The 26,926-nt window shown below is 46.5% G+C and overlaps 1 protein-coding gene across 1 annotated transcript in view; it reads left to right on the top strand.

The window, feature by feature from the left end:
• Nucleotides 1-26,926, top strand: part of Bicral (BICRA like chromatin remodeling complex associated protein) — a 60,400-nt gene that overhangs the window by 16,198 nt on the left and 17,276 nt on the right. The window contains exons 2-5 of the mRNA XM_042671923.1: nt 13,326-13,371; nt 14,672-14,720; nt 14,810-14,878; nt 19,574-21,247. Coding sequence (XP_042527857.1) covers nt 13,331-13,371; nt 14,672-14,720; nt 14,810-14,878; nt 19,574-21,247 — 1,833 coding nt within the window. The 5' untranslated portion in view covers nt 13,326-13,330. The remainder of the gene's footprint in view (nt 1-13,325; nt 13,372-14,671; nt 14,721-14,809; nt 14,879-19,573; nt 21,248-26,926) is intronic.

Genomic DNA, 26,926 nt, shown 5'->3' with positions numbered 1-26,926 from the left:
TTAGATCTCAGCCTCTAGATGAGTTAGGATTACAGGCAACCATAATGGGCTCTAATGAGTGCTCTCTCTCTCTCTCTCTCTCTCTTTCTTTCTCTCTCTCTCCAGTCCTGGGGCTTGAACTCAGGGCCTTGGCACTGTCCCTGAGCTTCTTTTGTTCAAAGCTAGTGCTCTACCACTTGAGCCACAGCGCCACAATCACTTTTGTAACTAAATTATCATAACCATTAGTTACTATATCAGTAAAACTCAACATTCACTACACTGTAAAGCACTAAGCTTCTGTGGACTCTAGAGGACAGAGTTATAAACACTCCCCCCTCCATTAGAGTGACACCCGACCCCTGTGGCATGAGGTGGGGGGGGGTGGCAGCCTTGACCTCTCCGATCTTACTTGCTGCAGTGGGGTTTTTTTGTGTTTTTGGTCGGTCATGGGGTCTGAACTCTGGGCCTGGACGCTGTCCCTCAGCTGTTCAGCTTAAGGCTAGCGTTCTACCACTTGAGTCACAGCGCCACTTCCGGCTTTTTTCTTTTTGCTTATGTGGTGCTGAGGAATCGAACTCAGGGCCTCATGCATGCAAGACAAGTGCTCTACCACTGAGCCACCTTCCCAGCCCCTGCAGTGGGTTTTTAATTGAGGAGCCCTGAGCCCCTCATCTTTCCTGAGTGAGCATCTCTGTCCTGAGGCCCAAGAATAGATTTTTTTGGGGGGGGTCCAATCATGGGGCCTGAACTCTGGGCCTGGGTGCTGTCCCTCAGCTCTTCAGCTCAAGGCTAGCGCTCTACCACTTGAGCCACAGTACCACTTCCAGCTTTTTTCTTTTTGCTTATGTGGTGCTGAGGAATCGAACCCAGGGCCTCAGGCAAACAAGGCAAGCACTCTACCACTGAGCCATCTTCCCAACCCCAAGAATAGATTATTTTCTCAAAGATGGGTGACTAATTACATCAAGCACAGATGGGCTCTTTAATAAGAATATTCATGCCTGCTTCTTGTTGTAAAAAAGAAGTATTAGTCATGTTCAAGTGGTTCTCTAGCACTAAGTACATTGTAACCTATACCACCATCTTCCCCAAAGCATTTCACCTTCTACTACTGAGTACTGGTCCTAATAACTACAAGTATACATTCTAGTTCCCGTACCATTGCTGAGGCGTTAAAAAAGATTTGAACTGCAGATACTTTGTTTCTTAGAGCTTAAACATGGTATAATTCAGCATCTTTCAAGTCTATGAAAACTCTGTGACATTTTGCTTGGAGTAATATGCTACATTTATATGTGCCCATATTCTTTCTCCAGTCATTGTTAAAACCTTCCTTCTGTTCCATTTTTGTTTTTATGTACCAGTCCTAGGGCTTGAACTCAGTGGTGCTGTCCTTGAGCTTTTTTGCCCAAGTCTAGTGCTCTGCCACCTGAGCCACAGCTCAAAAGGCTTCTTGATTTTTGGTGGTTAATTGGAGATGAGTCTCATAGACTTTCCTGCCCAAACTGGCTTTGAACCACGATCCTCAGGTCTCAGCCTCCTTGAATAGCTATGATTACAGGTGTGCACCACCAACACTTTTTAAAAGGTCTTTTTTTTCTCTTCCTTAAAAATGGATTTGGGGACACACTGTCCTGCTGGACATGTGTCTCTGACTATATGCAATGGAATTTTGTTTGTTAATACTGTTGCGTGTTTTCATACGGCTGTTTTTGTTGGACCATGCTGTAAAACCAGAATAGTTTGGAAGTTACTCATGGCAGAGAGCGGTACACGTCAAGAGTTCCTGTAATAATTTTAACCAGATCCCTAATACGAATGCTTCCTGAAAGAAAAGGGTTTTGTTGGTAATGATGGCTATTTTCAAACATCTTTAAAGCAATTCCATACTTGCAGCTAATAGTATGTACCAAGTTCACTTACACTGAAAAGTGGTAGAGAAAGACTAGAAAACTTATTTTGAATAGTTTTTTTTTTTTTTTTTTAAATGCAGATTGTTTTCTTTTTTTTTTTTTTTGGGTCCGGTCGTGGGGCCTGAACTCTGGGCCTGGGCGTTGTCCCTCAGCTCTTCAGCTCAAGGCTAGCGCTCTACCCCTTGAGCCACAGCGCCACTTCTGCTTTTTTCTTTTTGGGTATGTGGTGCTGAGGAATCGAACCCAGGGCCTCAGGCATGCAAGGCAAGCGCTCTACCACTGAGCCACCTTCCCAGCCCTTGAATAGTTTTTTTGGTGTTGATGCTGGGGCTGAAACTCAGGGTTTTACTCTTGCTTGGCTTTGTTGTTTTTGGCTAGTACTCTATCACTTGAGCTATGCCTCCAGTCTAACATTTTGATCCTCAGATTTCAGCCTCCAGAGCAGCTAGGATTACAGATGTGAGCCTCCAACACCCGGCAGGCTTTAAATTTTTATTTTATTTTGTGTGTGCTGGTTTTGGTTCTTGAACTCAGAGCCTGGGTGCTGTCTCTGACCTTTTTTTGCAGGGTTAACACTACCACATGAGCCACAGCTCTTCTTTCTGCTTTTTGATTAATTGGCAATAAGAGTGTCTGTCACAGCCTTTTCTGCCTGAATCTCAAATCTCAGCCTTAGCCGGGTGCCAGTGGCTAACGCCTGTAATCCTAGCTACTCAGGAGGCTGAGATCTGAGGATTGCGGTTCAAAGCCAGACCGGGCAGGAAAGTCCATGAGACTCTTATCTCCAATAAACCACTAGAAAACCGGAAGTGGTGCTGTGGCTCAAGTGGCAGAGTGCTTGCCTTGAGCTGAAGAGCACAGGGACAGTACCCAAGCCCAGAGTTCAAGCCCCACAACCGACCAAAAAAATAAATAAAAAATAAAAAAAATCTCAGCTTCCTGAGTAGCTAAGAGTACAGGTCTGAGCCACTGGTCTGGCTTATTTTATTTCTTTTCTAGGTGTTGAGGGTAAAGTCAGGTCTTGTTAGGTAGGGCTCTCCCACTCCAGCTGTCAGCAGCCATTCATTTTATTCAGTAGTCAAGTCTTTCCTTCTTTGTTTTCAAAATTGAAAAAAATTGTATTGATAGGATTATTGCTTTCAAACTTCATTGAAAGTATTAAACCTTATCTCCAGTTACCCACCAAAAAGCTGGAAGTAGAACTGTGCTTCAGGTAATCGTGTTAGCCCTGAGCCAAAAAGCTCAGGGACAGTGTTCATGCCCTGAATTCAAGGACCAGCTCCAGGGCTGGGGGGGTGGAGTGGGGGTGCGGCGGAGCTGCGGGAATACAACAAGCCTGACTCAGCTTTTACAGGATGAGAAGTCAGAAAAACCCAGTACAGTCGTGACAGTAGTGTGCGTGTGTGTGTGTATGTGCGTGCGTGTGTGTGTGCGCGAGTGTGTGTGTGCGCGAGTGTGTGTTACATGGGCAACATGGCAGATAGGTTTACAATAATAACAAATAGCCAGGCACTGGTGGCTCACGCCTATAAATCCTGCTACCCAGGAGGCTGAGATCTAAGGATATGGTTTGAAGCCAGACCAGGCAGGAAAGTCCTGTGAGACTCTTGTCTCCAGTGTACCGCCAGAAAACCAGAAGTGGTACTGTGGCTTAAGTGGTAGAGCACTAGCCTTGAGTGAAAAAGCTCAGGGACAGTGCCCAGACCCTGAGTTCAAGTCCCACAACCAACAAAATAAAACTAATAATAGTAATAACAAATAAGGGAAGTTATTATTTTATAGCCTGGGAAGTAAAATTAGCAAACATAAGAGTGGCCCATGACATGTGACTTAAGGCCTTACAGGAGAAGTAGGTATTATTGCCTAACCACTAGGAAGTGGGTGGGAGGGCTTTTTATCTTCTTAGTAGAAGGACAAAGGACTACCAAAGAACTACCCCTGCTAAGTTACTAGAGACATCAAATGGCAAATGGACAGAGGCACAAAATGAAGTGTCATCATAATGGGCCAGTATATATTCTCTAGTGAGTGCCAGGCCTCCATACAGCCTACTTCTAAAAGAAGAGTCTCAGCAGTGTCCAGAGATGCCACTTCAGAATGCTTGCCAGAAAATTCTAAAGACACACAAAGTTATCTGAGGATTCCTTCAGAGCTAGGCTTCAAACTAATTTTTGATTAATGGTTGAGATTTCGGTAGCATTACAGATGAACATTTCAAGAGAGGCAGCTCTCATCTGTGAGGGTAGATGCTGGAAAGTTCCTTGCGTGTCTAGGGCCTGGGAGCATGGCACTGGGGTCAGAGAGAGTAGTGGGAGTAACTTGAGCTCTACGGTGTAGTCTTTATTTTGTTCTCTCATTGGCACAGTCTCATCTCCAAAGTCAAAACATACGTTCTTGGAGAACCCATGTGCATTTCAAGGCAAAAGGCTTGAGAAGCACCTCGGCCTGCTTGTGTTGCCCGCCCGCCATCTTGTGGCCAACACCTTGGAAAGGGTGACAAGTTTTTTCTTTTTAAGTTTGCTGAGCTCCTGGCACATAATAATGTGTCAGATGCTATTCTGAGTTCCAGGGTTCACCACTGGCCTCGCTGAACTAGCCAGTGAGTATATATGCTAGACATGAGAGTCCAGTGAAGACAGAGAGGGAAAAGTAGAAGGATTATTGACTGGGAAAGGAGAAAGAGACTGATACTACAGGTGGTCCAGGGAGATGCAACCCCAGATAATTTGCCTCCTGCATCTCTCTCGTTCATATGACCAAGCTTGAGTTTCTTTCAGAGCCAATCAGAGGTCCTGCCTCACTTGAGGCTTAGGACCAGTCCCTCAATTTGTTGGAAGATTTCTTAGGGGCAGTTAATAGTCTCAAATTCCCGGTGTGTATACACACATGTGTGCACATACACATACCAGTACAGGGGCTTGAACTTGGGGCCTGGGTGTTGAGCTGGAGCTTCTAGCTCAAGACTAGTGCTCTACCACTTAAGCCACAGCACCACTCCTGACTCTTGAGTGGCTAATTTGAGATAAAAGTCTCAAGAACTTTCCTGCCCAGATTGACTTTGAACCAAGATCCTCAGATCCTAGCTTCTTGAGTAGCTAGGATTATAGACGTGAGCTGCTAGAACCTGGCTTTGAGGAATATTTTAAATACTTAGGTTTTTCTCCAAATAATTTTTCTTAGTCTTTTTCCTCTTCTCCTTGTTAGGGGAATGAATTAAGTCCTTGGTTGAGTAATAATGGAAAATCTCAGAGGCAATCACATTGAAGTGGACACCTGCTTTTTATTACAAACTAATATAATTATGAAAACATTAATGTGTTTTCTTCTAGCACACCGTCATTATTTTATAAAAGCCCCGCAGCTTCACCTGAAGCAGCCTGGGGGCCTCTGCACACAGCCCCAGCACTTCACACACTGAACTTGTAATGAACCAGTGTGTACGTCCCCCTTCCAAAATAAAAGAGTTCTTTAAAAGCAGGAATCCTGCCAGAAAACTTGCAACTACCAACTGAACAGCCCCCAGACCATTACAGTATCATCAGATCATTACAATATCATCAGAGGGAAAGATGGCAGTAATTTATATCCTAAATGACGTTAAAAGATCTGTTCTGAGTAAGTTCTCAGGGCAAAAGTTTTTCATTTTTTTTAATGCCAGGGCCTGGGTGCTATCCCTGAGCTTCTTTTGCTCAAGATTAGTAGTCTTAAGATATACATGTGAGGGGCTGGGAAGGTGGCTCAGTGGTAGAGCGCTTGCCTTGCATGCCTGAGGCCCTGGGTTCGATTCCTCAGCACCACATAAGCAAAAAGAAAAAAGCCAGAAGTGGCGCTGTGGCTCAAGTGGTAGAACGCTAGCCTTGAGCTGAAGAGCTGAGGACAGCGCCCAGGCCCAGAGTTCAGGCCCCACAACTGAACCAAAAAAAAAAAAAAAAACAAAAACAAAGATATACATGTGAACATGCCATATATAAGGTAAAGAAGACAGTCATCAGAGAGAGAGAAAGGAAAAGAGATTGATTAGCACTCTACCACTTGAGCCACAGCTCTACTTTGACTTTTTTGGTAATGTAGTGGAGGTAACAGTCCATGGACTTTCCTGCCTACTCTGGCTTCAAACCACAGTCCTCAGATTTCATCCTCCTGAGTAGCTAGGATTACAGGCGTGTGCCAGTAGTGCCCAGATGCAAAAGTTTTGGTGGTGGTTATGTTGTTTTGTCGGTTGTGTGTTATCCTTGAGTTCTTCAGCAAAAAGCACTTGAGCCAGCCATAGCACCCATTTCTGGTTTTCTGGTGGTTAATTGGAGATAAGAGTCTCATGGACTTTCCTGCCCGGGGTTGGGTTTGAACCATGATCCTCAGATCTCAGCCTCCTGGGTAGCTAGGATTATAGGCTTGAGCCACCTTTACTTGGCCAGCATTTGCATTTGTTTCCATTTTATATTACGTCATTATCATTCAATGTTTGCTCCTCGTAACAGAAAACCCAGAACACAGTGGATGTAAATGTTAAATGAATAGTGAATCTTCTTTACATTCACTGAACAACTTGATTAAAAGATAGGAATTAAAGCAGTAAGGTTTCCATTCCTGAAGCTGTTCTTTAGGGGAGAAAACAAAAGGAGACACAGGGGAAAACTGCAATTTAGATGTCTATTTCCCCCTCCTGCAGGAGGCTCGCATGCTGTAGGGCATGCTGATGATGGTGCTAACTGCTTCTTGCCTCCTAAAGTGATTCTTCAAAGCCTTGGTGGATTAACAGACTAGCTTTACCTTCCTACCTAAAAGTTAAAAACTGGTCTGGAAGTGTGGCTTTCCAGTGGAGAGAGTCAGAGTTCAAACCTCAGGAAAGAGAAGGAGAAGGAATTTATTTGAACTGGGTGCTGGTGGCTCATGCCTGTAATCTAGCAGTTTAAGAGGCTGACATCTGAGTCTAGACTCTGTCAAAGACAAAAAGTTGAAGCTGGGTGCTGGTGGCTTACTGAAGAAACTAAGATCTGAGGATCATGGTTCAAAGCTAGCCCAGCCAGAAAAGTCTGAGATTTTTATCTCCCTAGAAGTGCCCCAGATTGCTGTCAGGCCCCAGGGTGACCTGTTAACAGCTTAGGGGTGAAAACAGCTATGTTTCCAGAGGATACCAGGAGGAGATCTCCCTGGAAAGGACCTTGGAAATTGCTGTCTCTTCTATTAGATTTTCATTTCATACTCTTTTTTTTTTTTTTAATCAGTCTTAGGGCTTAAACTCAGGGCCTGGGCGCTGTCCCTGAGCCTCACATGCTCAAGGACAGTGCTCTAGCACTTGAGCCACAGCACCACTTCCAGCTTTTTCTGAATAGTTTATTAGAGATCAGAGTCTCACAGACTTTCCTGTCCGGCTGGCTTTGAACCTCAATCCTCAGATCTCAGCCTCCTGAGTAGCTAGGATTACAGGCATGAGCCACCAGCACCGGGCCACTTTGCATTTTTTTTTTGCCGGTGGGGACGGGGGGGGGGGGGGGGGGGGAACTATTCTGGGATTGAACTCAAGGCCTCCCTCATACCACAGAGCCACCCCAGCCCATCACTCCACATGTCCGAGGAAACCATCCAAGTTCTGGGAAAGAAGAAACAATACTTGGAGCTCAGACAGGCAGAGAATACTTTATGTTCTTATCTACGAGTCTGCGGAACTCCTTGTACATTGTGGGATATCAAGTGAAGTTTCCAGAAGGGTTCTGCCTCAGTAGAGGGTAAAATTAGCCCTCTAAAGATTGAAAAAGCTTATAAGCAAGCCTCTAAAAGATCAAAGTGTTCACAAGTAACCTAATTGTGTCTTAGACAAAGTATAGAAATAGCTATATGGGGCTGGGAAGGTGGCTCAGTGGTAGAGCGCTTGCCTTGTATGCCTGAGGCCCTGGGTTCGATTCCTCAGCACCACATAGCAAAAAGAAAAAAAAAAGCTGGAAGTGGTGCTGTGGCTCAAGAGGTAGAGCGCTAGCCTTGAGCTGAAGAGCTGAGGGACAGCGCCCAGGCCCCACGACTGGACCTAAAAAAAAAGAAAGAAATAGCTATATGGATATAAAACTGTAAGCACCTGTTGTTATAAAATTAGCATTTAAGAGGGGAGGAATTGCCGGGCGTGGTGGCTCACACCTGTAATCCTAGCTACTCAGGAGCCTGAGATCTAAGGATTGAGGTTCAAAGCCAGACTGGACAAGAAAGTCCATGAAACTCTTATCTCCAGTAAACCACCAGAAAACCAGAAGTGGCACTGTAGCTCAAGTGGTAGAGCGCTAGCCTTGAGCTGAAGAGCTGAGGGACAGTGCTCAGGCCCAGAGTTCAAGCCCCACAACTGAAAAAAAAAAAAAAAAAAGAGGGGAGAAATTGCCCTAAAAAGAAATGTACTCATTACCTCACTTATAAAATGGAAACCTCTTTGTACAACACCTTAATAATTAACAATAAAATTATATTTTAAGAAGTACATAAATTTATCTAGTATTCAGGTAGGCATTCTCAGCTGCTAGAGAAGTTAAGGCAGGAAGCTCACTTGAGCCCAGTAGTATAAGGATTGCCTGGGCAATGTAATGAGGTCTCATATAAACAAAAAGTGGCCAGGCACCTGTAGCTTATACCTGTAATCCAAGTCAGCATGGGCAGAAAAGCCTTGAGACTCCAATTCTCCAATTAGCCAACATTATCAGAAGCAAATTATTGTAGATTTTTTTTGGGGGGGGGTGTGGTTCCGGGGTTAGAACTCATGCTAAGCATTCATTCTCTATAGTCTAGAATCATTCCCTGTACTCTAGAATCTAAAATGTTTATGGCATGGAATTTTCAGCCTTTTATGACTTCTTCATTTTATGACATCAGACTTACTGCATTCTGAGAATTTTTTTCTCTCTCCAAATTCTTGGTTTAATAAGGGCTTGTCTATTTTTTGAGAAAAAAATGTCCCAAACATCAGGCTGCATTCTGAGAATTTTTATTTACTTATTTTTTTGTTTGTTTTTTGTTGGTGGGGCTTGAACTCTGGGCCTGCGTGCTGTCCCTATGCTCTTCAGCTCAAGGCGAGCATTCTACCACTTGAGCCACAGCGCCACTTCCAGTTTTCTAGTGGTTTATTAGAGATAAAAGTCTCACAGACTTTTCCTGCCTGGGCTGGCTTTGAACTGCAATCCTCAGATTTCAGCCTCCTGAGTAGCTAGGATTATAGGTATAAGCCACAGGTGCCCGGCTTTATTTATTTTAAATTTATCTTTTTTTGGGGGGGGGGGGGGGTCGGTCGTGGGCCTGAACTCTGGGTCTGGGCGCTGTCCCTCAGCTCTTCAGCTCAAGGCTAGCACTCTACCACTTGAGCCACAGCACCATTTCCAGCTTTCTGTGTATGTGGTACTGAGGAATCGAATCCAGGACCTCATGCATGCAAGACAAGCACGCTACCACCTTCCCAGCCCCCCGGACAGTCATTTCTGCCTGGCCTGCCAGAACTTTGTAGGCCCTCCAGCCCCCTTTCCCTGTGGCAGATCTTGACTAGAGCTGCCGTTACTCGGGGACTTGTCTTGCTCGCTGTCTGACCATGCAAGACAGTCTCCCAGTCATTGACTTGGGCATTGCCTGCTCAGAGAGGACTCATCTTTCACACAGCCAACCAAGTCTGCCTGTGCGAGTGGCAGTCCCCGAATAAGCACAATTCCCAAGGCACGTTCGCTTCGCTCATTGGCCATTGTGGACTCGTCGCGCTCCACCTTAGAATCAGAGTGCGTTCTTACCATGTTACATAGGTAAATTTACTTTGATGCACCACATAACATCCCAGTGAGAGAATTATACTACGCTTTGACACTATTTATAGCAGTCATGGAGACAGATCATTTGAGATCCCAGTGAGAGAAGTGGGGGCCGGAAGGGAGGCCTGTCCAGTAGGGCTCCTTGAAATCAAGCGTTTGACCAGCCTCTCTAGCGGGGAAAGGATTCATGGTGCCTTTTCATTCATCCAGTTAGCAGATGGTTGGCTCGGGGGTTCAGCACATGCCTAGCCTGAGTGAGGCATTGAGTTCAAACCCAGCCCTTCAAAATTGTTTCGTTACTTTTTTTTTTTTTTTTTGCCAGTCCTGGGGCTTGAACTCAGCGCCTAGGCACTGTCCCTGAGCTCTTTAGTGTTCAAGGCTAGCACTCTACCACTTGAGCCAGAGCACTACTTCCAGCTTTTTCTGAGTCATTTATTGGAGATGAGAGTCTCAAGGGGACTTTTCTGCCCAGGCTGGCTTCGAACCACAAGCCACAGATCTCAGCCTCCTGAGTAGATAGAAATACAGGCATGGGCCACTGGCGCCGGCTGTTAATTCTTTAAGGAATAGCTTGCTAAATTAAACTTGGGATAGCAAATGTTCTCTGATGGTAGTGACCCCTGAGTGGCAGGATTGGTGCTGTGATCTCCTTCCTCAACTGTGTGCTCACCCTCGGGGCAGCGGTCAGGTACAGGACCTGGGGAGGGGTCTAGCAGCAGAGCTAGGGCAGTTGTGAAAGGGGTTTTGGTATAGGCTCTTTCTCTCATGTTTCATTATTATTATTATTTTTTTTTTTTTGGTCCGGTCATGGGGCCTGAACTCTGGGCCTGGGCACTGTCCCTCAGCTCTTCAGCTCAAGGCTAGTGCTCTACCACTTGAGCCACAGCGCCACTTCCGGCTTTTTTCTTTTTGCTTATGTGGTGCTGAGGAATCGAACCCAGGGCCTTGAGCATGCAAGGCAAGCGCTCTACCACTGAGCCACCTTCCCAGCCCTATTATTATTATTTTGGGTCGGTTGTGGAGCTTGAACTCTGGGCTTGGGCGCTGTCCCTGCCTGTCAGCTCAAGGGGAGCCAGAGCGCCACTTCTGGTTTTCTAGTGGTTCATTGGAGGTAAGAGTCTCACAGACTTTCCTGCCAGGGCTGGCTTTGAACTGCGATCCTCAGATCTCAGCCTCCTTTATTTGCTAGTCCTGTGGCCTGGGCACTGTCCCTGAACTTCTTTTGCTCAGGGCTAGCACTCTACCATTAAGCCACATTCCCAGCCCCTTCATTAATTTTTAATAGTTTGGCAGATGCATTATGTATTGGTTGATGCTTTGTAGTGTTGGGAATCAAACCCAGGGCTTCACACCTCTGGGTATAGGCTTCCTACTGAGCCACATTACCACATGCTACAAAAAGCAAACTTACAAAGTGGAACTTGTTCCATTGACATAGTTACCTTGCCAGAAAGAAGTAAGACTGAGCCCAGCCACCCCAGCTTATATTTATAATCCTGGCTATTCAGGAGGCCGAGATCTGAGAAGGGTTTGAAGCCAGCCCAGGCAGACAAATCTGAGAGCTTCTCATCTCTAGTAAACCAGCAAAAGGCCAGAAGTGGAGCTGTGGCTCAAGTAGTAGTGCCAGCTGTGCTTGAAAAGCCAGCCCAGTGCTGGCGCGCGCGCGCGCGCGCGCGCACACACACACACACACACATGAACAAAAGAAAAAAAAATAGCCACTTTCTAGGCTTACCTGAGTGTCACCAGTTGACTAATTTATTCCAAGTGCTTGCAGTGTCTGGGCGATAATGAAAAGAGCTACTGAGATGGACTGTGTTAAATATCCAGACCCAGGGAAGATGGTCACTTGGGCAGATCTGACCTTGAGTTCCCCCATTTCCCTCTGGTTCCCTTTTCATTGCTCAGAAGTCCTGAGAACTAGACTCCATGTGGCTGGCTCTTTTCATAACCTCAGCCATCGGTCCCCCCTTTGGACACATTCTCCCACCCTTCCTTCCTCATTTCTCATCCATCATCTCTCCTCCCCTACCCCGGGGTGCTTCTCAGTGGATTGCAATCCCCCCGAATCACCCAGCACCTTAAAAACCTTAACTGGTCATAGGAAGGCCCTGCTTCAGGAGTACTTACCCACTCCTCCTAAGAGAGAGAAGGCCTCTTCCATCCAGCAGGAGTTGGAGTCTCTGTTTGGCCTTGGGGCAGACACAGTGACAGATGTGGGGAACTGGAGAGGAGATGGCAGATTCAAAAAGAGAGAGGGGAAAAAAAGCCTGTTCCTCTGCCCCGTCCGGGCGTGGCCCTCTTCTGGGCATCTCTTCAGGATTTCATTTCTCCGTCCAACTGCCGTCCACAACTGCCTTTCCAACTGCTCCAGAACTCTTGGCCTTGGCATTCTGTGATGTAAATTCATTCCACGCATGGCTTGAAATGGGGGCGCAGCAGTGTTGCCAGGTGTCGGATCACTAGTGTAAGTTGCCTGGATCTCGGGGGAGAACCACTCTTGGAATTCGTACGGTTGTGATTGTTTCAGCCAAAGCCCAGTCACCGCGCTGGCTGTGCTGGGGACGGCGGCCGGCCGGCGGGGCAGGGAGGCAGCCCAGGGCCTGAGCGGGGTGAACTTCTGCCTGACATTTTCTCCATGCAGCATTTTCGGGCGAGCTATGGCTGGGCTGGCATTGAGCAGCCGTGGTGCTTCTGTGGACGTGAGCACCTGGGCCCTGCCGGCCGCAGCCCAGGCCTGCACTGCCCGTGGCCAGGCCGTCCGTGAGATTGCAGCTGGCTCCAAATGCACAAAAGAACCCCCTTTCCTGGCTCCCTACAGCTAGCCAGAAATATGGCAAGAAGTCTGGATTGTTCTCCAGCCCCCAAACATAAAGACCTCTGAACCTAGGAGAGGTGTTCTAGACAGAAGTGTGGTTTCTCTTCTTGTTTGCTTATACTGGAGGAAGTTGCTGTTTGCTGTTTTAGGGCTCTTGGGTGAGTCCGCATGCCAGAGGCCGCTGCCAGCTATCTTCCATTTGCTTAGAATCTTTCTCTTGAAATTGAGGACTTGTTTATAATAAAAGCAATTTAAATTCAGTGCTTTTCTTGTTGTTGTTGTGTTGTTTTGTTGTGGGTACCGGGGGTTTGGACTCTGGGCCTCATATTTGCTCAGATTGCTTGCTTAGCTGGTACTTTCTACCACTTGAGCCATATCTCCAGTCAGGCTTTCTGCTGATTAATTAGAGATGGAGTCTCTCAGTTGTTTTCTGCCCAGGTTGATATCACCCTTCTGTCTCGTAGTACCAGCTGCCTGAGTAGCTAGGATAATGGGTGTGAGCCACCAGTACCAGCAGAAATTCAATACCTTCTTTTTTATTTTTGGTGCCTGCTCAATACTTTCTTGAATGATGAGGAAATAAAAAATTATTTAATTGTTCTCTTTTTTTTTTTTTTGAGATGAGCACCCAGGCTCAAGCCATCCTTCCTTAGCCTTTGGAGGTGCTATGCACATACCGCCATGCCCAGCATCCACAGAAACTAGTATCACAGTGATGACCAGCAATTAGAGAAAACACACAGGAACGACACTGCTGTTAATACCCAGTTTAAGTGCGCTTTGTGTTGCCTAAATGCTGCTGGCTGCAGTCTCTTGCTGAACCTTGCTTCCTTCTTGTCTTCACAGTTGTCATGGATGATGATGATGACTCGTGTCTCCTTGATCTTATTGGGTAAGGCACTCATTGCAGACCCAGGGGACCAGCAAGGGGGGTGGGGGGGAGGCCTGCTGGACCAAAGCAGCCTAAGAAGTTCAGAAGTAAGGGCTGGGACTGTGGCTTAGTGCTTGCCTAGCAAGTATGAAGCCCTAAATTTGATTCCTCAGTACCACATAAACAGGAAAGCTAGAAGTGGCCCTGTGGCTCAAGTGGTAGAGTGCTAGCCTTGAGCAAAAGAAGCTCAGGGCCCTGAGTTCAAGCCCCAGGACTGGCCAAAAAAAAAAGTTCAGAAGTAAATAATCATAGCTAGAGCAAAAGGTGGGGGGAGAGAGATTGCCATAGGAGCGATAATTTTGTAATCCTTCACTACATTTTTTTTCTAATAAGACCCAGAAGGCAAGGCCTGGGGTATAGCTTGGTGGTAAAAAAGACTCTTGATTCCATCCTCACAACTGAAAGCTAGAAAAAGAAAAAAAGGAATCTCAGGAAGCAGAAATTATTGATAATAAGAAATTGAACATCAAAAAGAAAAAGTAGATAAACGAAAAACTGCTAAGAAAATCATTTTAAAATAAGTAGAAGATTTTACTCAGGCTAATGTTTTCTTGTTTAGTTGCTACTCTTTTTTTTTTTTTTCTGTTGGTGTGGGGCTTGAACTCAGGCCTGGGCGCTGTCCCTGACCTCTTTTGCTCAAAACTAGCACTCTACCACCTCGAGCCACAGAGCCATTTCCAGTTTTATAGTGGTTAATTGGAGAAAAGAGACTCATGGAGTTTCCTTCCCAGGCTGACTTTTGAATTACAGTCCTCAGATCTCAGCCTCCTGAGCAGCTAAGGGTTACAAGCTTGAGCCACTGGCGCCTGGCTTAGCTGGTGTGTGTGTGTGTGTGTGTGTGTGTATGTGTGTGTGTGTGTGTGTGTGTGTGTACACGTACCAGGGTTACAAGCGTGAACCACTGGCGCCTGGCTTAGCTGGTGTGTGTGTGTGTGTGTGTGTGTGTGTGTGTGTGTGTGTGTGTGTACACACGTACCAGGGTTACAAGCGTGAACCACTGGCGCCTGGCTTAGCTGGTGGTGTGTGCGTGTATGTGCGTGTGTGTGTACCTGTGTGTACCAGTCCTGGCTTGAACTCAGGGCCTAGGCACTGTTCCTGAGCTTCTTTTATTTAAGGCTAGCACTCTACCACTTGAACCACAGGACTAATGTAGGTTAGCCTCTTGAGTAGACAGGATTACAGGTATGAACCACCAGTACCCAGCCATTTTCTTTTTTAGTGGAAATAATGTTTATTTATTTGATGCCCTCTTTTATTCTAGAGACCCACAAGCGTTGAACTACTTTCTACATGGACCTAGTAATAAATCTGTAAGTAACACTGGGAACATAGCGGAGACACAAGCTTTGTTTCTTCTTGCTGTCAAAGTAACCACCGTGTTGAATTTGCCCTCTTGCAGAGCAGCGATGACCTGACCAATGCAGGATATTCTGCAGCCAATTCAAACTCAATTTTCGCCAACTCTACTGTGAGTATTGGAAACAAAGCATAATGTTCAAGGGTTTCTGTCTCAAGGGTACTTTGGGAATTTTTATCAGTGTGTGTATGAGTGTGCACTGGTGGTAGTGGTACTGAGGCTTCAACATTGGGCCTTGCCTTCTTTTTTAGCTTTTTCACCCACTTTTTCTAGTGCTATAGCATTTGAGCCATATCTCCAGTTCTGGCTTTCTGCTGGTTAATTGGAGTCACACAGATTTGTCTGCCCAGGCTGGCTTTGAACTTTGATCCTCAGATCTTTGTGTCCTGAGTAGCTAGGATTACAGGCGTGAGCTACAGGTGCTCAGTGGAATTGAGGCTTTTCTTTGTATCATGATATTTATCTCTTATAGCTTACATAAAAAGGAAATGAATGGAATTATGTTGGTGTTGCCTATTATAGTCAACTAACACAAGCTGAGTGAGACTTACTTTGCCAATTTTCTAGGTTTTCAACCTTTTTAAATGACTGAAATGTCGTAACTTAAAGTCATATTAGTGCTTTGAACCTTGTTACATAGCTTTCAAGAAATTATTCTTAATTGTAGTTTGTAGTTACTTAAAACCCTTTTTAAACTACAAAAATTATTAACTGACATTTGGTGAGCACTTAGTATGTGCTTAGTATAAAGGCTCAAGACTCATACAGTAACATTATTTAATCCTTTTTTATTTTTATTTCTAATTTTTTGGAGGGCTATGGGGCTTGAACTCAGGGCCTGGGCACTGTCCCTGAACTCTCTTTTTGCTCAAGGCTAGTGCTCTATGATATTGAGCCACAGTACCACTCCTGGTTTTCTGGTGGTTAACTAGAGATTAGAGTCTCATGGACTTCCCTGCCCAGGCTGGCTTTGAACCACGATCCTCAGCTCTCAGCCTCCTGAGTAGCTAGGATTATAGACGTGAGCCACTGGCACCATGCATCTTACAATATTTCTATAAATTGGCTTTATTATTCATATGTTACAGATAAGGAAACAAAAGCATGGTCCAACATTATACAGCCATGACTTACAGATCTAGGATATTAACCTAGACACCTCAGGGTCTGGAGCCCAGGATGTTAAGCTCTAGGAACATCTAGAAGAGGTGGGAAAGCAGGAAGTCCTGCTTGGAGACTACATCAAGATTTCTGTGTTGAAGCTGCTGCAGTGGCGCACGCCTATAATCCTCGCTATTCAGGAGACAGAGATCAAGAAGATTGAGGTTTGAGGACAACTGGGGTAAAAAATTCATGAGACCCCTTCTCATCCATTGGCTGGTGATGTGCCCAGAAGGATCGCAGTTCCTGGCCAGCTCAGGCAAAAAGTGTGCCAGTGGCTGGAAACATGGCCTAGTGGTAGGTGCTCATCTGGCATACACAAAGCCCCAGGTTTGATTCCTCAGTTCCACTTTTATAAACAGAAAAAGCCAGAAGTGGAGCCATGGCTCAAGTGGTAGAGCACTAGCCTTGAGCAAAAGAAGCTCAGGGACAGTGCCCGGGCCCTGAGTTCAAGCCCCAGGAAAGTGTGCAAGACTCCATCTCAGTGAAGAATCTGGCGGTGGTGACAAGGGTTGGTAGGAAGTATAAAGTAGGAGGATTATGGCTTAGACAAAAAACAAAAGCTTTTCTCAAAACTGGACTAGAGGCATGGCTCAGTGGAGAGTGCCTTCCAGCAAACACAAGGCTCCAATGTGAACTCCTCCTTCCCCCCAAAAAAAGAAGATTGCTATGATTAAGCTTTATGTTTCCTTCTTCTTTAATCTTTTCAATCTGATCACTGTGCACTGTATGGTAGTCTAGAGTCAGACACCCACATTTCAGTCCCTACTTCACCGTGTTCCAGCTATATGGCTGTGATGTTGTTTCCTTACTATGCAACTAGGAAATAATAGAACTGCCTCAAAGCATGCTTAAGATTGGTTTTCTAATCCATGGAAATCATAAATCAGTGCTGTTAACAAATGTTAACTCATTGTCATCATCAAGGCCCATGTGCTTTGTCTGTAGAATAGAATGAGATTCAGCACAGTTCTTTCAAGTATTTGGATGTGTGTATTGTCAGATCACAGCATACGAGTTCACTCTGCCTGGCATGCAGGAAGCCTTGCCACCTTCCCAACATTCCACCTGTGCACATGTGTGTGTGCGCGCGCACACACACACACACACACAACACCATACCTCTGCCTGCTAGAGTAGCTTCAGTCACAATGCTGAACATTCATCCCTTTGTTATTTGTATGTCTATCTGTCCATCTGTCTGTCCATCCATCCATCCATCCAGCCAGCCAGCCAGCCATCCATTGGTGCTAGTCAGCCTCCTATGTCCTCCACCACCAATCCCAGCCCAAGACACATTTCTGATCCTCATCTTGAATGAGTAATAATGGCAGGTGATTCCATGAAATGCAGAAAGTAAATATTTAACCTGTCCCTCAGCACTAATGATGTTTCCTTATCAACTTCCTCTTCCATTCTAGTTTTTCCATATGTATGAAATTTAAACATTTATTTCATCATGCCCATGCCAAGTATAGAGGAAATATTTCAGAGGATCTAAAAATCATGGTTATTAACAAGGTCTGATGATGTCCGCTTGTAATGCCAATGCTCAGGAGGCTGAGGCAGGAAGATTGTGAGTTCAAGATTAACCAGGGCTACATAGTAAGTTCCAAAAGGCCAGAAGTTGTAGCTTAAGTGATAGAGTGCTAGCCTTGAGCTGAAAAAGACCCCGAGTTCAAGCCCTAGGAGCAGCACTAAAGTAACTAACTAAATAAATTGTGCGGGGCTGGGAAGGTGGCTCAGTGGTAGAGTGCTTGCCTTGCAAACCTGAGGCCCTGGGTTCGATTCCTCAGCACCATATAAGCAAAAAGAAAAAAGCCGGAAGTGGTGCTGTGGCTCAAGTGTTAGAGCGCTAGCCTTGAGCTGAAGAGCTGAGGGACAGCGCCCAGGCCCAGAGTTCAGGCCCCACAACCGGACCCCCCCCAAAAAAAAAGAAAAAAAAAATTGTGCACACCCAGCTCTATTTTTAACTTTTTTACTTTGATTCCGTCTCTTTCTGCTGGTGCTGGAGCTTGAACTTAGGGACTAGGCTCAGTCTGACTCTTAGCTTTTTCATTCAAGGCTTATGTTCTATCACTTGAGCCACAGCTCCACTTCCAGCTTTTTGGTGCTTAATTGGAAATAAGAGTCGATTGCTTCAAACAGCAATCCTCAAATCTCAGGCTCCTGAATAGCTAGTATTTCAAGTATGAGCCACAAGTGTCTGCCTGTAAAGTGTTTTGTTTGTTAAATACTTGTGTTTTTTGTTGGTGTTTTTGTTGTGTGTCTGTGTGTCTGTGTTTGTTTTTTGCCAGTTTTGGGGCTTGAACTCAGGGCCTGGGCACTGCCCCTGAGCTTCTTTTGTTCAAGGCTAGCACTCTACCACTTGAGCCACAGTGCCACTTCTGGCTTTTTCTGTGGTACTGAGGAATCGAGCCTAGGGCTTAATAAAGCATGCTAGGCAAGCACTCTACCACTAAGCCACATTCCCAGTCCCTTAAGTGTTTTGTTTTGTTTTTTAAACACTTCAGTATGTGAACAGGAACTCATTTTCTGTGAGAACCTTACTTTCGGCGGCATGGTCTTGTTGGGGAGTTGGGGGATAGATCCATTCTGGACCTCTAGCAAAGCGGCAAGCAGCACTCCAGGAACTCTTGCAGGCGTATGCTGTACTGAGGACTAGGTAGAGCTGCCTCCAGGGAAGGTCCCCTGGAAGGCTTGAAATTGGGAGCAAGCTTCAAAAGTAGGCCTGCTCGAATATAGCTCCGCTGTGGAATGCTTGTCTAACATGTGCGAAGCCCTGGGTTAGAGTCCCAGTTCCTATAAGTGATCATAAAACTAATAAATGCCCTAAGAGGGATGACAATATAGCTTAGTGATAGAGCAACTTAGCGTGTGTGAAGTCCTTAGGTTCAATCCCCAGCTAGCACCAAAAAGATAAAAGTAAAAATCTGTGCCAGCATCTCAACCATGAAACTGACTTCCAAGTAGGCCTTAGTCTTTAATGTTTTTTTGATTTTGTTTTCTCAGTCATGGGGCTTGTACTCGGGGCCTGGGCACTGTCCCTGAGCTCTCTTGCTCAAAGGTAGCACTCTGCCACTTTGGACCATAGCTCCACTTCTGGTTTTTCAGTGGTTAATTGGAGATGAAGCGTCTCAGTGGGGGACTTTTCTTTCTTTCTTTTTTTTTTTTGGGTCCGGTCGTGGGGCCTGAACTCTGGGCCTGGGCGCTGTCCCTGAGCTCTTCAGCTCAAGGCTAGCACTCTACCACTTGAGCCACAGCGCCACTTCCGGCTTTTTTCTTTTTTGCTTATGTGGTGCTGAGGAATCGAACCCAGGGCCTCATGCATGCAAGGCAAGCGCTCTACCACTGAGCCACCTTCCCAGCCCCAGTGGGGGACTTTTCTGCCCGGGCCGGCTTTGAACCGCAATCCTCAAGTCTCAGACTCCGGAGTAGCTAGGATTACAGGCGTGAGCCACCAGTGCCTGGCGATGTTTTTATCTATTCCCTGTCCAACAATCCACCAGAGTAATGAAGAATGTTACTTATCACTACTAAGGAAATAAAATAGCAGTTGGGAGGAGCTGTGCCTTAAAAGCCAAATGAGATGGAATTTTTTCCAAAGGTCGGATCTGCGATGTAACGCACTGCTTTCTTTTCTAGAATGCTGATCCTAAGGCAACCCTCAAGGGTGTAAGCACTCAGCTTGGAGAAGGGCCCAGTGATGGACTTCCGCTTTCCAGCAGCCTTCAGTTTCTTGAAGATGAACTTGAGTCTTCTCCTCTTCCTGATCTCAGTGAGGACCAACCTTTCGACATTCTTCAGAAATCCTTGCAGGAGGCGAATATCACCGAGCAGACGCTGGCAGAAGAGGCGTATCTGGACGCCAGTATAGGTTCGAGCCAGCAGTTTGCACAAGCTCAGCTTCATCCTTCCTCATCAGCATCCTTCACTCAGGCTTCTAACGTTTCGAATTACTCAGGTCAGACGCTGCACCCCATCGGGGTGACTCACGTGCCTGTGGGAGCATCGTTCGCAAGCAATACAGTGGGTGTGCAACATGGCTTCATGCAGCACGTGGGAATCAGTGTTCCCAGCCAGCATTTGCCTAACAGCAGTCAGATTAGTGGTTCTGGTCAAATACAGTTAATCGGGTCATTTGGTAATCAACCTTCCATGATGACAATTAACAACCTCGATGGCTCGCAGATCATCCTGAAGGGCAGCGGGCAGCAGGGCCCGTCGAATGTGAGTGGAGGGCTTCTGGTTCATAGACAGACTCCTAACGGGAGCTCACTGTTCGGGAACTCCAATTCCAGCCCGGTAGCACAGCCTGTCACCGTTCCCTTTAACAGCACAAATTTTCAGACATCCTTACCTGTGCATAACATCATCATACAGAGAGGACTCGCACCAAATTCAAATAAAGTCCCAATTAATATCCAGCCAAAGCCTATCCAGATGGGTCAGCAGAACACGTACAATGTGAACAATCTGGGAATTCAGCAGCACCATGTCCAACAAGGGATCTCTTTTGCCTCCGCCAGCTCGCCGCAGGGCTCTGTCGTGGGCCCACACATGTCTGTGAACATTGTAAACCAACAGAACCCGAGAAAGCCGGTCACCTCGCAGGCCGTGAGCAACGCGGGGGGCAGCATCGTCATCCATTCCCCCATGGGCCAGCCTCACGCACCCCAAAGCCAATTCCTCATACCGACAAGCCTTTCCGTCAGCTCCAACTCGGTACACCACGTGCAGACCATCAATGGGCAACTTCTTCAGACTCAGCCATCTCAGCTCATTTCCGGCCAGGCGGCCTCAGAGCATGTCATGTTGAACAGAAACTCCTCCAACATGCTCAGGACCAACCAACCATATTCTGGACAGATGCTTAACAACCAGAATACCGCCGTCCAGTTAGTGTCTGGGCAGACGTTCACCACCTCGGGAAGTCCAGTGATCGTCAATCACGCCTCTCCTCAGATCGGACAGATGCCCTTGCAGCAGGCATCGCCCACCGTACTGCACCTGTCACCTGGGCAGAGCAGCGTCTCCCAAGGGAGACCCGGCTTTACCGCCATGCCCTCGGTGACAAACATGTCGGGACCTCCTCGGTTTCCTGCTGTCAGCTCAGCCAGCACTGCCCATCCTAGTCTGGGGTCTACAGTTCCATCTGGGACATCGGGATCAAATTTCACAGGAGATCAGGTCCCCCAGCCAAACAGGACTCCTGCGCCCGTCGCTGCGGCCCACCGTCTTCCAGCCTCCGCCTCCAGCTCCCCCAGCACCTTCAGCACGACGCCCGCAGCGGGGACCCAGCAGCAGTTCTTCTGCCAGGTAACGCATGCGCAGAGAAGTGTCCTCGCAGGGTAGACACTGTTTACCTGAACATGAGGTTTTTTATCTGGTTTTAATCTCAGGCTCCCAATTTATTAACTTAACAATTTTCTGCTTAAGAGTTTTTTTTTTAATTTTCTGCCAGTCCTGGGGCTTGAACTCAGGGCCTGGGCACTGTCCCTGAGCTGCTGCTTTTTTGTTGTTGTTGTTTGGTCAGCTCCTCAGCTCTAGGCTAGTGCCCTACCACTTGAACCACGGTGCCACTCCTGGCTTTTTTTTCCTGCTTATGTGGTGCTGAGGAATCAAACCCAGAGCCTCATGCATGCAAGGTAAGCACTCTACCACTGAGCCAACTTCCCAGCCCCTGTCCCTGAGCTTCTTTTGCTTAAGGCTAGCACTCTACCACTTGAGTCACTGCACTACTTCCAGCTTTTTCTGTGTATGGGGTACTGAGGACTCAAGGCCAGGGCGTCATGCATGCTAGGCCGGCGCTCTACCACTGACCACCTTCCCAGCCCCTTCTTCTTAATTAAAATAGCTTCCCCAGCAGTGCACTGCAGCTTAGAGCAGAGACTTTGGAGCCAAACTGTTGCTCTGAATCTAAGCTTTATGTCAGGGAGCAGTTACCTCATCCATGAAGTGAGGCTACTGGGGGGTTAAACACACTAATTACCCTCTCCCCTCTCCCCCCCGCAAAACTACTGAGCATAGTCTCTGGAAAATAGCAAGCACCTCAGTAGGAGTCAGTGTTCATCCACGTGCTGACTTAGTGAGATGTACTTTAGACATTTAAGATGGAAGATTACACGATTAATGTCAATAGTTTATCTTTACTGTGATTGTTACTGCTGTGACAGAACCTGGAAGAAATCATTTAAAAGGGGGAAAAGCCTTATTTTGGCTCACAGTTTTCCATGTTTTCGGTCCAGAGTCAGCCAAGTGCACTGCTTTGGTGCGGAGCCATCTGGGGGGTGTGGCCGGTGGGGAGAGAGGAACCACAGGGACAGGCATCTCTCCAGGGATTGGGCAGTGTGGACCCTACGTCGAGAGACCATCAAGGCCACAGGCTTGCCAGGCAGCTGCTCTGTGTGCCCCTGGGTGTGCGTCTCCCGAGTAAATACAGGACAGACGAGGGACTATCAGCCGCGTGTGTGAACGCCACACTATTCCAGGTAGTATCTTCCAGGTCTCCGCTATTTCCCCCAGCTTTTGTGGTTACTATGCATCTTCTGAGCACATAGTTGGAGACTGTTGATATCCAGCTGTTTCACACCTGCATGCACCTGTTTACATTGGCCGGTGGTCACTGAAGTAACTGCAGGCATTCTTTTTTTTTTCTTTTTTGTCGGTTGTGGGCTTGAACTCTGGGCCTGAACGCTGTCCCTCGGCTCTTCAGCTCAAGGCTAGAGCTTTATCACTTGAGCCACAGCGCCACTTCCGCCTTTTTCTGTTTATGTGGTGCTGACGAATTGAACCCAGGGCCTCATGCATGCAGGGCAAGCACTCTACCATGGAGCCACCTTCCCAGCCCCTAACTGCAGGCATTCTACTCCGAGGAAGACTTCCTTCTCTGCCCTCTGCATTTTGCTTACATCAGTGCCGACTCTCCATGGTCATCTGGTTCACTTCTCCAGTCAGCCCACATTGGCCAAGCAGGCACTTCTCCAAATCGGTCGCTGGGCCTTTGGTGTTGTTATTCTAGTAGCAATGTTTCAGCTCAGAGCCATAAGCTCTATTTAGGTTTTCTTGTTCACAGCTGGCACTCTACCACTTATGCCACATCTCCACTCTGGTTTTTTGCTCATTAATTTAGAGATGGAATTTCAAACAGTTTTCTGCCTGAGGTGGCACTGAACTGTGATCATCTAGGTCACACCCTTACAAGTAGCTGGAATTACAGATGTGAGCACCAGTGCCAGGCAGTGGCTAATTCTTCTGCCAGGTGCCTGCTATGATCTGAGTACTTTCTAACTTCTTTCTTTTCTTTGTTTGCTTCTTTCTTTCTTCCTTCTAATTTCATTCCTTCCGTCCATCTTTCCTGCCCTCTTTCCTTCCTTTTTTCTGTCAATCATGGGACTAGAACTTAGGGCCTGGGTGCTGTCTCTGAACTCTTTTGCTCAAGGCTAGCACTCTACCACTTTGAGCCACAGCTCTACTTCTAGTTTTCTGGTGGTTTATTGGAGATGAGTTTCACAGACTTTCCTGCCTACTCTGGCTTTGAAACCACGATCCTCAGATCTTAGCCTCCCAAGCAGCTAGGATTACAAGCATGAATCCTCAGCACTCTCTTTAATTTCTGATAAAATAAGATAGTCTATGTTCATCTTTTCATTTCTCTGCCCCTGCTCTGGAATCAATTTTCTTTCTTTCTTTCTTTCTCTCTCTCTTTCTTTCTTTCTTTCCTCTTTCTTTCCTTCCTTCTTTCTTTCCTCTCTTTCTTTCTTTCTTTTTCTTTTTATCTTTTTTTTTGTCTGTCTGTCTTTCTTTCTTTCTGTCTTTCTTCTATCTTTCTTTCTTTTGTTAGTTTTTTTTTTTGGGGGGGGGGTTGATCATGGGGCTTGAACTCTGGGCTTGGGTGCTGTCCCTGAGTTCTTCAGTTCAAGGTGAGCATTCTACCACTTGAGCCATGCCACCTCCAGTGTTCTGATGGTTAATTGGAGATATGAGTCTTGTGAACTTTACTGCCCGAGCTGGCTTTGAACCGTGATCCTCAGATCTCAGCCTCCTGACTAGCTAGGATTATGTGTGTGATGCACCAGTGTCCAGGCAATTTCTTTTTTTTTTTTTTAGAGAAGACATTCCTTCTAACAGGGAAGAATATTTAGCAACCAAGATATGGGGCTGGTGGTAGAGCTCGGTGGTAGAGCACTGCCTAGCATCTGTGGAGTCCTGAGCTCAATCCTTAGTAACATACACATGCAAAATATATGTATATATGTATACACACACCTAGCCAAGAACTGAGCATTATATGGTTCATTGCTGCTGGGGGGTCTCACTGGGAAATAAATGTATTTGTATATACCTAATATCTATAGATATTTATATATTTAACAATGTTTTAAGCTACAAGTTCATAAGCCCTGACCAGTAGATTGACCCAAGCCTTGCTCATTTCTCTGCTTGATTATTTCTTCCTCCTCTTCCTCCTCCTCTTCTTCCTCTTTTATTTTTAACTCTGGGCCTGGGTGCTGTCCCTCAGCTCTTCAGCTCAAGACTAGTGCTCTACCACTTGAGCTACAGCGACACTTCCAGTTCTCTGTGGTTTTATTGGAGATAAGAGTTTCACGGACTTTCCTGCCCGGGTTGGCTTTGAACCGCAACCCTCAGATCTCAGCCTCCTAAGTAGCTAGGGTTACAGGCGTGAGCCACCGGCGCCCGGTCGTCATCTTCTTCTTCATTCATGATGGTAATAGAGCTTGAACTCAGGGTCTCATGCTTTTGCTATAGTGTCTTCAGCTCCAGGCTGGAAGTCTACACCTCCATTTCTGGGTTTTTGCTAGTTAATTAGAGATAAATGTCTCATGGCCTTTTCTGTCTGGGCTGATCCTGATACGTCAGCTTCCTGTGTAGCTAGAATTATAGGTGTGAGCCACCAGTGCTGGCAGAAAGTAGTTTAGAATTGCTAATTCCACCTCTGTGGAAAACAGACTTCCTCATTGTTGGTTTACTGTGTGCTGCTGTCTTTACCCAAGGGTTTATGGCCAAAATACTATGTTCAGAAGTTATTTGGGTTCTATTTCCTCCTTGGGCATTGTTATGCTATTATTCATTTCAAGTATAAAAAAAAAAAGTAATCTGTTTCTGCTTGTGTCTCATTTTAGAATTCCTTCCCAGAATCCTTGCCAATTTTGTCTTTTCAAGTTCTTTTGACCTAGTAAGCCATTACTGTTGTCCATGAAGATTTCCCACAGATCACAAAAGTCTAATAATAGAGGGATGATTCACAGGATGAGTTATTATAGAGTCATTTAAGAGGTTTTCAAAAATAATTTTAAATTTAAGGAAAAGCCTACAAAATAATTTTCAATGAAAGATGTGTGTAAGTGTAAAATATTTACTAAACAAACAGCTTACACCTTTAGTAAAATGGTTGGAGAGGCCTGGCACTGGTGGCTTACACCTGTAATCCAAGCTACTCAGGAGATTGAGATCTCAGGATCCCAGTCCAGAGTCAGCCCAGGCTGCAAAGTCTGTAAAACACTTATCTCCTAATAAACACCTAAAAAACAGAAGTAAAGCTGTGGCTCAAAATGGTAGAGCGCTAGCCTTGAGCAAAAAAGCTCAGGGATAGTGCCCAGGCCCTGAATTCAAGCCCCATGACCTATGAAAAAAAAAAGGAGGGCTGGGACTGTGGCTCAGTGGTAGAGAGCTTGCCTTGTATGCATGAAGCCCTGGGTTTGATTCCTCAGCACCACGTAAATACAAAAGGCTGGAAGTGGTGCTGGCTCAAGTGGTAGACTGCTAGCCTTGAGCAAATGAAGAAGCTCAGGGACAGTGCCCAGGCCTTGAGTTCAAGGCCCAGGACTGGCCAAAAAAAAAAAAAAAAGGAAAAGAAAGAGAAGAAATGATGGAGAGCATAATGAATAAGAGGATGTCTGGCCGAGGATGGCCTCTGTTATCCTTAGTGACTGTATACTATTCCAGCTCCCTGTAGCTTCAAGAAAATTCAGGATGGGGCTGGGAAGGTGGCTTAGTGGTAAGAGTGCTTGCCTAGCATGCATGAAGCCCTGGGTTCCATTCCTCAGTACCATATACACAGAAAAGGGCAGAAGTGGCGCTGTGGCTCAAGTGGTAGAGTGCTAGACTTGAGCAAAAGAAGCTCAGGGACAGTGCCCAGGCCCTGAGTTCAAGCCACAGGACTGGCAAAGAGAGAGAGAGAGAGAGAGGCAGAGCCAAGTCACGGTCCAGCTCAGCAGCCTGCATTCTGCCGCCTTGGCCCGGGAATCGGCTCTCAGCCTGGTTTTCTCCTCTCAAACATGAGGCGCTCGGCTATTGTCGTGGAATAATCTAGGGAGCTTTTCAAAAATATGGATGCTTGAAGCTCACTCTCATAAATTCTTCCTTAAATAGCCCGGAGAAAGGGTGTGAGGTGTACAGCATTTTCCAAAAGCTCCCTGAGTGATTCTAAAGTGCAGCCAGGGTGGAAGCGCCGGGCTGCTCCAGCCGCCTGTCTCCTAATGAGCCTGCTGGAACAGCTGCGCGGTGATTAGCCCGCCTCGCGTCTCCACTAACAGCCCACTTCCACCGCACTGATCCTCCTGAAACATTGACGGGGACCCAGAGTTCCTCCACGCTTAGAGATGGACACAAAAGAGGAAGGCATGCACAAGGGAGGGCAAGGAAAGGCTTACGGACTTTCAGCCCTGCTGAAAACTCAGCGAGGGGAGGCCCGGCCGCGCGTGGGAGGCCAATGCGTGCGGGAGAGGTGGCCACACCGCGGCCACCGAGGAGAGACCGGACGAGGGAAAGGGCACACAGGTGTCCGAGAAGCAGAGGTGCCTGCAGAATGGTAGCTACAAGGATGTGTGAGGATCATGGTTTGAAGCCAACCTAGGCAGACAAATCCAAGAGACTCTTATTTCCACTCAGCTAGCAAAAAGCTGAGAAAGTGAAGCATGGCTCAATTGGTACTAAACCAGCCAGCCAGAACATGAAGTTCAAAGCCCAATAACATGA

Source organism: Dipodomys spectabilis, unplaced genomic scaffold, assembly GCF_019054845.1.
Source record: "Dipodomys spectabilis isolate Male_0828 unplaced genomic scaffold, ASM1905484v1 ptg000669l, whole genome shotgun sequence".
Classification (NCBI taxonomy): domain Eukaryota; kingdom Metazoa; phylum Chordata; class Mammalia; order Rodentia; family Heteromyidae; genus Dipodomys; species Dipodomys spectabilis.
This window is presented reverse-complemented; position numbering and strand designations above follow the sequence as displayed.